General features: G+C 70.1%; 1 protein-coding gene across 1 annotated transcript; it reads left to right on the top strand.

Annotated features, from left to right (window-relative positions):
• Positions 1-6768: 6768 nt before the first annotated feature.
• Positions 6769-11493, top strand: LBX2 (ladybird homeobox 2; the record flags this gene model as incomplete). Its single annotated transcript, XM_080343469.1, has 2 exons — positions 6769-7087; positions 10572-11493. 2 exons carry the CDS (start codon positions 6769-6771, stop codon positions 10958-10960), a joined length of 708 nt encoding a protein of 235 aa, XP_080199595.1. The 3' UTR covers positions 10961-11493.
• Between the last annotated feature and the right edge of the window lie 560 nt (positions 11494-12053).

Raw genomic sequence — 12053 nt, 5'->3', positions numbered from 1 at the left:
ATGCGGGACAGACCGGGACTAAGAATAGAGCTGGGCTGGGCGGGAGGAGGAGGAAGGATGGGGCTTCCTCTGCGACGGCTCTTCTTCCTCTGGCCCAGCCCAGAGGCATGGCACAGCATGGCATGGCATGGCATTGCATGGCATGGCATGGCACGGCATGGCATGGCACGCTTGCATGGCACAGTGTGACACAACCCTCGCCGTGCCCTCTGCCAGAATGGCCAGGTCATCGAGTCACGGAATCATTTTGGGTGGAAAAGACCCTCAAGATCATCGTGTCCCCCCAGCTCCATGGCACTCGGGTACCCCAGCCCCACACGGCAAAGTGCCCAAGTGCAGACGCTGACAGGGGCACACGCACGTGCACACACACACACACACCCCCCCAACATCCCCCCACACCGCCGGGCAGGTGCTGGCATCGCAGGCATCAATGGCAAACCCAGCAGCACCGTGCCCGCTGCCCGCCGAAGCGCAGCCCCGCGCCGCCCCCGCACCGCGTTTCAGTGCACTTTTCTTTTTAATTAACCTCTGTGTGGCGCGGCTCGGCTGCCTCGCCGGGGTTAATGGCATCGGTGACCCGCCGCGGCCCATCGATCCCCGCGCCGCGCTGCCAGCCCTGCGCTCGCCCGCCGGGGCGCGAGGGGGCCGGTCCTGCGGCGGGTGCCCGGCGGGTGCCACGGGCGCCGTGTGCCGGAGGAGCGGCTGTGCCGCTGCAGCCCCGCCGGCCCCACGTGTCACCCTGCGCATGGCGCTGCCACGGGTGCCCTGCTCGCCCTCACCCTTCCCACCATTGGCCCGGCCATGGGTGCCCATCCCTGGGGTGCGCCCCGCCAGTGCCACGTCCCCCATCCTTTAGGCCACCGGGGACCACCCTCCCCAGCTCCTCGGCAGCCCCTGGGCAGCGCCCGGGCCGGGGTCCCAGCCCCCGCGCCGCCCCGGCCCTGCTGCTCGCTCAGGTGCGCGCTGTCGGCGTGCGGAGCTTTCATCCGGCGGTCGTTCATCTTGGGCGCGGGGCCGGGCTGTCAGCGGCTCAGACGGGCCATTTCCTCCGCGCTGCCCCCCGAGCGCCGAGCCCCCCGCGCTCGCGCCCTAATTGAATCCGCATGGCCGCCCCGCCGGCGCACCCCGGCTGCTGCGGCCGCGGGTCCCGGGGTCCCGGGCCCTGGGAACACGGGGGGACAGCAGGCAGTGGCCGGGGAGCCCCACGCGCAGGCACCCTTGCACCATGGCCGGAGCCCCGAACCCTGCGCTGGCCGTGCCCGTGAGAGTGGCCGCGGTGTCCTGCAGCAGCCGCCACCCGGGCCGTGCCGGCGCCTGCCGGCACCTCCAGCGTGCCGGGGCGTCACAGGAGAGCGGGGCCTTGGCACCCCCAGCTCCGGCCACCTCTGCCAGCCACCACGTCCCCGTCCCTGTCCCCATCCCGTCCCTTCCCACCCCATCCCAGCTATTTTTGCGGCAGGGAAGGAAGCGGCGCGGTGAGCCGGCGCTGCTGCCCGCTTCCTGCCCGCCCGCCGCCAACAGCCCCCACCGCCGCGGGCAGCGGGCACGTGGCCCCACACAATGGCTCTGCCCCACGGCGGGACGCGGTTCCCACAACCCACTGCCCCAGCCCCCTCCCCGTGTCATCTGGCACGTCCCCTGTCCCCCTGCGATCAACCCGGGAGGGACCCCGACTCCTGCAGCGGTTCCAGCACGGGGCCACCCAGCACGGGCCCCTCGCCAGAGGGTCCCCACCAGCCCTGGGAAGGGGACGGGACGGTCCCCGCCAGGGCCGCCGTGCCGGGGTCAGGGGGAGCGGACGAGTGACAGCCCAGCGGGGGGGCAGCGGCGTTTGCTCCAGCCGGAGGCTTTGAAATGCAACCCCCCCCCAGCCCATTTGGCTGGAGTTTGGCCCAGGCCCATATGGAGGCCCCAGCGTGGGGAGGGGGTCCCGGGGCAGGGCAGCAGCTGGGGCTGGGGCCGGCGGGCCCCCTGTCCCTGGCACATCGCTCACCCCGTGCACGGCGCGGGGCCGGGGACCCGCGTCACCCTCCCACCCTGCCCGGGTGCCCCCCAGGGCCATGTCCTGCTCCTGCCCCCGGCCCTGACAGTCCCTGCAGCCCCGGCTCTGGCACGTGTGTCTGCGTGTGTGTCCCCATGTGTGTGTTCCCGTGTGTGTGTCCCGGTGTGTGTGTCCCCGTGTGTGTGTCCCGGTGTGTGTGTCCCCGTGTGTGTGTTCCCGTGTGTGTGTCCCCGTGTGTGTGTCCCCGTGTGTGTGTCCCGGTGTGTGTGCACCTGCACACGCGTGTGGCAGCTCTGCACATCTCGGTGCTCCAGGATGGCCTCCATGCATGTCTGCACACGCCTGCACACGCCTGCACACAGCGGGGCCCATGCACATGGCTGCAGGGTGTCTGCAGGGGGTGACTGTGCACACCACACACACGTGTGAGCACAGCACACCACGTGTGAGCCCCCGTCTGCACGCCAGGCTGAGCCTGCCCTGGAACACGCGTGTGGAAGCAGCTGAGCCGTGTGCCAGGACCCGCGTGTCGTGTGTCCCCAACCCCACAGCCCAGTGCTCCCGGGGGACGAGCCCTTGACATTCCTCTCCCGGGCCATCGCTGTCCCCATCCCCATCCCATCCCATTCCCATCCCATCCCATCCCATCCCATCCCATCCCATCCCATCCCCATCCCATCCCATCCCATTCCCATCCCATCCCATCCCATCCCATCCCATCCCATCCCCATCCCATCCCCATCCCATCCCATCCCCATCCCATCCCCATCCCCATCCCCATCCCATCCTCATCCCATCCCCATCTCATCCCTGTCCCTGCCACTGCTCCCTTCCACTCGCTGTGCACAGCGCCAGATCAGCCCCACACCGGTGTGCGCAGTGAGGTCCGTCAGCCCCGCACCGGTGTGCGCAGTGAGGTCCGTCAGCCCCGCACCAGTGCGCAGTGAGGTCAGTCAGCATGTGTTAATGAATAGATCATTTGCCAACAGCCGCTGGGGGGATCCCCAGCGTCCCCCGGCTCCCGGCACATTAATCCCTGTTTACCGGGGCGAGGTGTAATCCCATTAGCTGTGGCTTCGCCAGTGGCCACCAGCCCCGTGAGCAGGGTCAGGATTTATTGCCAATAATTGCCTGGGTCTCCTCCCCCGGCGCATGGCGCGGCGCTGCCGGTGGCTCCCCTGGCGATGCCCCACTTGTCTCTGCTACCGACAGTTTAATTTTGCACCGAGCTATTCCCCTTATTAAAGGAAAATTCATTTGCAAGCAATTTCCATGTGCAAACTGCTCTGCAGCGCCGGCTCCGGCGCGGGGCTGGGAGCGGCCCTAATCGAGTTACCGCCAGGCGCTTCGGCACGGAGACGCGTTATTGAAATGGATCCGCTAAATAATAGATCAGGGGCAGCGTGCGGTGCTGGTTCGTAAGCGTGTTAGCGGGCTGAGCCACCGCCTCCCCTAACCGCGTTACCCGGCGCGGTGCAGGTGTCCCGCCGGCCTGCGCCACAGCGGCTGCACCGGGCTGGGACACACCGGCGGCCCTGGGTGCCCCGCGTGGGGGACACAATGCTGCCGGTGCCTGGAACTGGGGGTGACCCCGAGATGGGGCATCCTGAGTGGGGGAACAGGGCAGCCCCCACTGGCATGGACAGTCCCCAGCACAGGCACCTCCTTGTGCCTGCGTGCACACCCCTGCGTGCACACCCCTGCGTGCACACCCCTGCGTGCACACCCCTGCGTGCATGCACGCACCCGGCACAAACACACACCCCAGCACACACACACCCTGGCACCCGTCTACACACACCCCCTCACACGTGCACACACACCCTGACACACACACACACACACTGACACACACACACACACCCTGACACACGTACACATGCCTTGACCTGTGCGCGCACACACGCTTATGCACGCACACTCACACTCATGCATGCACACACACCCTTGTGCACACACACACCCCCTCACACGTGCACACGCACCCTGACACACACACACCCTGACACACGCACACACACCCTGACACACGCACACATGCCTTGACCTGTGCGCGCACACACCTTCATGCACGCACACACACCCTCACGTGTGCACACACACCCTCACATGTACACACACCCTCACGCGTGCACACATACCCTTGTGCACACACACACACCCTCACACGTGCACACACACCCTCACATGTAAACACACACCCTTGTGCACACACACACACACACCCTCACAGGTGCACACACACCCTCACGTGTGCACACACACCCTCACACATGCACTCACACGCTCAGGCGCCGCTGCCCCTGTGCCGACGTGCAGAGCCTGGCATGGTTGCTGGGGAGGGGCCCAGGCCTCGCACAGGGCCCCAGACCCCCAGGGACCCCCAGGGACCGCAGCCCTGGTGGGACGGAGGTGTGGGAGCTGAGGAGGCGCTGGCGGTGTCACACCGGCCGTGCTGCCCCGTGGTGCCACCAGATTCATCCAAGCAGCCGTGCCCGCCGCCATCCCCCCAGCCGTGGGCGTCCGGCTGGCGCAGGGCGCTCTGCCCCGCTCCGCAGGAAACTCCAACGTTCCTGCAAGAGCCCAGAGCTCTCCTTTCGATTTCCCTGTGTGTCCCGCTTTGGGGTGACAAGCGGTTCCGTTCCCATGTTCCCACAGCTGGACCTGGCGCCTCCCTGCCCGGCTCAGCGCTGCCTGGGGGCCAGCAGGACTCGGGCTGCTCAGCCCCCCCGGCAGCGCCCTGGGCTGCCATGGGGCTCCTGGGCACGAGCTGGGGCTCGAGGAGAGCGAGAGGTGCTGGCACTGCTCACGGGAGCTTCCCTGGGCACCGGCTGCCGCGCAGGGTGTTCACCCGACCGCTGCGGAGCGACGGGCAGGGGACATGGAGCAGGGGTGCTGGGGTGTCCCACCGGGGTGAGCGATGCTGCCGGAGCTCCGCTGGGCGCCAGCCCGGTCCTGCCTGCCCGGTGCCCAGGGCCCGGCACTCTGCTCTGCAGCAGAGCTCCCTCCGGCCCCGAGCGCCTGGGCTGCAGGGGCTGCTCAGTGGGGCAGGGTGGCTGCGAGCCCTGCGAGCCCTGAGCCCGAACGGCGCAAGAACAAGGAATTATTCCCGAGCAGCAATTTCCTGACGTGTCACAGGACATTAGCTGGGACGGAGCGCAGGGCACGGGCGCCAACCGGGGCCGTGCTGGGGCTGTGTCCCTTCCCTGGCCCTGCCTGCTGGGTGCCCGCGGCGTCGTGTCCAGCGCGGTGCTGCCCGGGGGCACCGCGGCGCGGAGGGGCCCAGCTGAGCCCGGGTCCGCTGGCAGCTCCTGCGGGGCCAGCGGCCGGGACGGAGCCGGGGACACGGCCCACCCGGAGCAGGCCCCGCTTCGGCACGCGAGAGGAGCTGGCGGCACACGCAGCAGCGGCAGCTCCACATCTCCCCACGTCACGCTGCCGCCATCGGAGAGGACAAAAGCTGCACGCGAGGCGGCCGTGCAAGCGCCGCTGTGTCAGCTTGCCGCGGTTCGCACGCCGGTGGGGCCCGGTGTGCCCGTGGGGGGGGTCTGTCTGGCAGCACCAAGCCGGGGCAGCCGCGCTGCCAGGCCGGCGCTTCCTGCGAGCAGCCTGGAAATCTCTCCCAAATCGGTTTGATCCCAGGCTGCCGGAGCCCCTGCCCCCGCCCGCGCCGGCATTTAATTGCTCCGGCTGCTGGGAAATTTCAAGGTTGAATTTGTCTAACTCCAATTTCCAGCCGGGGGATCGCGTTCTGCCTTTGTCAGCAAGATTGGAAGCCCCCAGCCCCTCCCAGCGCCAGCACTGCCAGGTCCCCTGCACCTGCTCCCCCAGCCCCGCACAGCTCTCCCACCACCCCCTGCCCACAGGTTCATTTTCTCCCATTACTGCCGTGACCCCTGTGCCCTCCACACCCCCCTGTGTGCCCCCCATGTCCCCTTGCCAGGCCCAGAACCTCCCGGCAGCTGCCCCATGGGCGAACCGGAGCCGGGGATGCCGAATTGCCCCGGAGGGATGATTTGGCAACCCCGGTCGCTGTCCTACCGGAGGCTCCAGGCCCGGTGCCGGCAGCCGGGGCTCACCTGCGTGTGCGGGCGTCCCTGGGCTTTTTACGAGCGGTCAGGATCCCAGAGCTATTTGTACCGGGGAGGGCAGCTGCGGCGGGGGGGGATTTATGGCCGGGCCGCACTCTGAAACCCAAAACCCACCCGAAGCGGCCTAATCACTCCCAGACGCGGCGGCCCCTGCGCTTTTATGGGGCATTTTAGAGCAGGGGAGCTAATAAATTTTTGCGACGGTAAAAGCTCCGCTGAGGATGATGGAGGGGGGACAGCGGGCACCCACCGGCCACCCCCTGGGGGGGAATTAAGATGGCTGTACGAGGGGGAGGTGCGGCACCGCGCCCCGTCTGCATCCCGGTGTCAGCGGCGGAGAGGGAGCGGCGCCCCCCGCCCCCGCCGGTGGCTCCTCCTCCTCCCGGTGCCCAATTTGCCGCCCCGGCCGCGGGTCTTTAAGTCTGCGGCAGCCGGGCCGCGGGGCAAGGGGAGCGGCGGCGAGCGCGGAGCTGCCCAGCCCCGCCGAGCGGCTCCGGGAGGCCGAGCGCTCCCCGCGGCCGCCGGGCCCCCGCCGAGGGGGCGGGCTGCGCCCACGGGGTTTAAGTGCGACCGCGGCTTGATGCGCGGGCGGGACGGCCAGAGGGGGGGACCCCGGCGGGATGAGGCGGGCGCGGTGCTGAGGCGGCCCCGGTGCGGGAGCGGGGACGCGCCATGACCTCGGCGCGGGAGGCGGCCGGTTCCCCCCCGCTGCACCCCCCGGGCGGCGGCCGCCGGCGGAGCGCCCTGGACCAGCTCCCGCCGCCCGCCAACTCCAACAAGCCGCTGACCCCCTTCGGCATCGAGGACATCCTGGGGCGGCCCCGCGGCGGGAGCCCCCCCGGCCCCGCCGCGCCCCCCGCCCGGCTCCCCGAGAAGGCAGCGGGGCCCCGCGGCGGCGGCTGCGCCCCGTCCTCGCCGCTCTGCGCGCTGGAGGAGCTCGCCAGCAAAACCTTCCAGGGGCTGGAGCTGGGCGTGCTGCAGGCGGCCGAAGGTACCGGGGCGGCGGGGGCTCCGCGACCACGGGGGACAGGGGCGGGCATCGGGCAGGTGCTGGGACGGCGGGCGGGAGGCTCCGGGACTGCTCCGCCGCCGGGCCCGTGGCGGTGCCGGGGTCCCTCCTCGCCCCCAGCCCGGCGCGGCCCCGGTAAGTTTCGCTGGTCCGCCGGAGCGGTGAGCGGCCGAGAGACCCGGCGGCCGCTGGCCGGGGAGAGGCCGGTGCTGGTGCGGGGCCGCGGCAGCCCGGCTGGGGCAGCCCCGACACCGCTCCCCGGAGCCGCACCGGCGGCCGCGGCCCGGAGGGAGGGAGAGGCCCGGGGCCGGACACGGGTACCGCGAGCGAGTCCCGGCCGAATCCGCTCCGCGGCGGCGGGTGAGCCGCGAGTGGGACCGAGACACCGCCGCGGGCAGCTCGGAGCCCCGAGAGGACCGGCCGGCCCGGGCGCGGCAGCTTTACTGGGACACGCGGGGACCGACCCGGCCTCGGGCCTCGGCGGCTGCGGTACCGGGCGGCGGATCGGTCCCGCGGCGGCGACCGGGCTGCACCGGGTGGAGCGGCTGCAGCCGGCCCCGCCGAGCCGTGACCGTGACCGAGCGCAGGGGCAGAGCGACGGATCGGTCCCGTCGGCAACGAAAATCCGTTACCGACGCGTCGCCAGCGTCCGCGAGCCCCGGGCATGGCGGCTCCGGCCGGGCTCCGCTTCTCCGGCAGAAATGCCTTACCGGGGGGGCCGGGGAACCGCGGCGGCTCCCGGCGGGGTCCGTCAGCCGCTCCCCGGACCGGCCGCGGCTCTCCCGGGACACCGGGCTGGGCAGACCCGGTGGGTCATAGACCCGCGGGAACGAACCGGCCGCGACGGTCGTCGGCTCGACCCCAGCGAACAAACCCGCCGTGAGAGCGGACGGACGGACAGACGGACGAACCGAGCGGCAACAGGGCCCCTGCGGCCCAGACGAAAGTCATCCGTCGGGCGGACAGACAGACAGACAAGCGCGGGCGGAGCGCGGCGCCTGCCGATAACGAAAAATCCCTTAAATGGAGGGACACACGGACAGAAAGAACAGGGCTTCCTCCGTTAATGAAAAAACCCTTTCCGAGACCGACAGACAGACAGACAGAACACGGCTTTGTGATTAACAGAAACAAAAAACAAACACAAACAAACAACAACAACAAAAAAAACACACAAAAAACCCCAACAAATAAAACCCTTTATTCGGCCGGACAGACGGACAGACGGACAGGGACGAGCGGAGCTGCGCTCATGCAACTAACGAAGAAAAAAAAACCTTTACTCGGCCGGACAGACGGACATGGATCGGCAGAGCTCGGGCCTCGCCGTTAACGAGAAAACCATTGCTCCGCCAGACAGACGGACATGAACAGACAGAGCGGGGCTCCCGTTATTAAGCAAGAAATCCGTTACCCGGCCGGACAGACGGACAGGGACAGGCAGAGTGCAGCCCCGCGACTAACGAAGAAACCCTTGTCTGGGCGGACAGACGGACACGGGCAGAGCCCAGCGCCGGTAATTAACGAAAAAAACCCTCCTTTCCGCGCCGGGCAGGGAAGGGCCGAGCGGTTCTCCGTTAACTAACGAACCGGACCGACAAACAGACAGAGCGGGGCTTAACGAAGGGGAAAAGCCCTTATCCGGACAGACAGACATGGCAGGGTGGATCGGCGCTCCTGTATTTAACGAAAAGAAGCTGTTGCACGGACGGACAGACGGACGGAAAGAGAACAGCTTGGAGCTCCCAGAATTATGGTTAAAAAAACCCAACACGTTACCCGGCCGGACAGACGGACACGGCCGGGCAGAGCGGGGCTGCGGTAATTAACGAAAAGAGCCGTTGCCTGGCGGACAGACGGACACGGCCGGGCAGAGCGCAGGTCCCACGATAAAGGAAAAAAAATCCCCTTACTCGGACGGACCCACGGACAGACACGGGACAGAGTGGGGCTCCCGGGATGGAGGTAAAACCGCGTTACGCGGCCGGACAGACGGACACGGCCGGGCCGAGCGTGGGCCTTGTAATCAGCGAAAACAAAACTCCTTCTCTGTCCGAGCGGGGCGGCCCGCGGCTAACGGCGAGTGAACCGGGACTCACGGACAGACGGACTCACCGGCAGAAAGAAGACAGATCGAGGTTCCCGTAATTAAGGTAAAATCCCATTGCTCGGACGGACGGACGGACAGACGGACACGGCCGGACAGAGCGCGGGTCCCGTGATAAACGAAAAAAAAGCCTCTTTGCCCCGACGGACCGACAGACAGACAGAAACGGAGCGACCGGGGTTCGCGAGTGACGTAAAACCCCGTTACTGGGACAGACCCGCGGACACGGCCGGGAGATCCCGGTGCTTCGGTAACGAATGACCGGGGCCGCTGCACGGAGGGACCCGCTCACAGCAGCGGCGGGGCCGGGGGTTCCCGGGGGGCAGGACCGGGACTCTGCGGCCCGTGCGGAGCCGGTACCGGTGCCGCGGGCAGACGCGATCACGGGAGGTTTCTGTCCTCCACCGTCACCAGCACCGGAGGGCGACGGGATCGGGGCCTCGGGGCTGCGGCGCGGCCGCGCCGAGAGCGGCAGCGGGGACCAGACCCCGGGGCGCCCGCACGAACCGGGGAGTCACCGGCACCGGGGCTCGTGAAAATCGATGGGTGAAAGCACAGTCGAACGGCCGCCAATCGCACTGCCGGTCCGGCCCCGCCGTCCGGAGCTCCCGGGGCTCCGTTACGGGATGCTGGCCCCGGCGCGGTGCGGGCCCCGCGGCAGCGAACCGGGCTCACGGAGTCCCGGGACCGCCGGACCGCGCCGCCGGCGGGACACGGGTGGGCTCGGCCCCGCGCCGCGGCGGCCCCGGCGGGACAGGGACCGCTGCGGAACGGCGCGGGGCCAGCCCGGGCAGCTCTCCGGTACCGGGATCCCGGCAGCGGCGCCACGCCCGGGCAGCGCCGCGGGTAGGCCCGGGGCTCGGCGCGGCTCGGTCTGGTTTGTGCGGCTGAGCTGGGGCCGGCTCGGCTCGGTTCAGCTCGGTTTAGTTCAGCTCAGCTCGGCGCGACCCGGGTGGGGTCGGTTCGGCCGGTTTCGGCGTTTCACGGCTGGGAGGGGGTCGGTGCTGTGCGGCGGGGGTTGGCGGGGCAGGGACGGGCCCGGCTGGGCTCCGCGCGGCTGGGGTCGCTTAAGCTCGGCTCAGCGAGGCGCGGCGGTACTGGTGCGGGTGCGGTGCCGGTACCAGTGCGGCGCCGCTACGGGTGCGGTGTTGGTACGGGTGCGGTGTTGGTGCGGGCGCGGTGTTGGTGCGGGCGCGGTGCCGGTACGGGCGCGGTGCCGGTACGGGCGCGGTGTTGGTGCGGGCGCGGTGCCGGTACGGGCGCCGTGCCGGTACGGGCGCGGTGTTGGTGCGGACGCGGTGCCCGTACGGGCGCGGTGCCGGTACCGGTGCCGGCGCGCTGAGCCCGCTGTCCCCGCAGGTCGGGAGCCGCTGGGCGCCCTGGGGCAGCGCCCGGCCTGCAAGAAGCGGCGCAAGTCGCGGACGGCGTTCACCAACCAGCAGATCTACGAGCTGGAGCAGCGGTTCCTGCGGCAGAAGTACCTGTCCCCGGCGGACCGGGACCAGCTGGCGGCCCGGCTGGCGCTCAGCACGGCCCAGGTCATCACCTGGTTCCAGAACCGCCGCGCCAAGCTCAAGCGGGACCTGGAGGAGCTCCGGGCCGACGTGGCCTCGCTGCAGGCGCTGCCCCCCGCCGCCCTGCAGCAGCTGGCGGCCCTGCCCGACCCCCCGCGCCCCCCCGGGCCCGGCCCCGCGCCGCCGCCGCCGCCCGCCGAGCTCTCGGAGGAGGAGATCGACGTGGGGGACTGAAGCGGCGGCGGTGGGGCCGGGGGGTCGCGGGCCGGCACCGAGACTGACCGAGCCCCCGGACTGGACGGGGCGGCCGCGCTGCCCCCCCGGGGGCAATTGGTGCAATTTTTCGCCTTTTTCCTTTTTTTTTTTTTTTTTTTTAAATTTTAACGTTATTTTCTACCGTGTCTGTCCCGCAGGCCCGTCCGTGGCCCCGGGGCCGCAGAGCCGGGGGCTCGGGGGTCCCGGCCCGGCCGGCTGTACATATTTGGAATAAAGGCGACACCTTATCGAGGAGCGCGGAGCGGCTCTGGCGGCGGGACGGGCGGACAGGTCACCCCGCAGCCCCGGGCCGGAGCACGGGGCACCAGACACCCCGCGGGCGCCCCGGCCTCGCCGCGCGGCTCCGGGACTGCGGACCTCGTGTCCCCCGCTGCCCCGCGTTGCCGCCCCCGAGAGCCGAAAGGCCCCCTCGTGGGGACAGCACGGCTGGGGGAGGTCACCCGGTACCGGCCCGGGCGAGGGCAGGGGATGGGGGTCCCGGCTACGGCCCCAAAGCGGCTCCGGGGCCGCGCTGCGCCCCGGCTGCGGGGGGAGCTGGGGGTGTCTGTGAGTCCAGCCCCACGCCCACACCCGCATGTCGGCTGCGGGGGGCGCAGAACCCGCGGGGGAGGGGGCGGGGGCACGTTCCGCGGGCGGCGTCAGCGCCCGTCCCCCCGTGACCGCTGCCCCACGCATGACCGGAGCGGGGCCGGGGTAGCGCCGGGTGGCGGCACCTCGCTCCCCGACCACCCCCGCAGACCCGCCCCGGCCGCTGGAGCCCACACCACCCCTCGTGACGTCATGCCCCGGTGACGTCACTGCGCGAAGCGGTGATGTCACTCTCGGACGAGCCGGAGCGGGGGGGCCGGGAGGAGCCCGCGCGGGGGGATCGGGCAGCTGCCGCCCCTGTCCCCGGCGGGTCCCCCGGGGCCCCTGTCACCGCAGCTACGCCCGTCGCGGCTGCGGGTCCCTCCAGCGTCCATATGAGCCCCCGCTGATCTAATTACGGCGGTGCAAACTTCCGAAGGCAGAGCCGCCCCCCCCCCGGTATTTTCTCCGGTTTTAATTGCAT

Source organism: Nesoenas mayeri (genome assembly GCF_963082525.1).
Source record: "Nesoenas mayeri genome assembly, chromosome: 4".
Classification (NCBI taxonomy): Eukaryota; Metazoa; Chordata; class Aves; order Columbiformes; family Columbidae; genus Nesoenas; species Nesoenas mayeri.
Note: the sequence above shows the minus strand (reverse complement) of the source record. Positions and strands in the feature narration are given on the sequence as shown.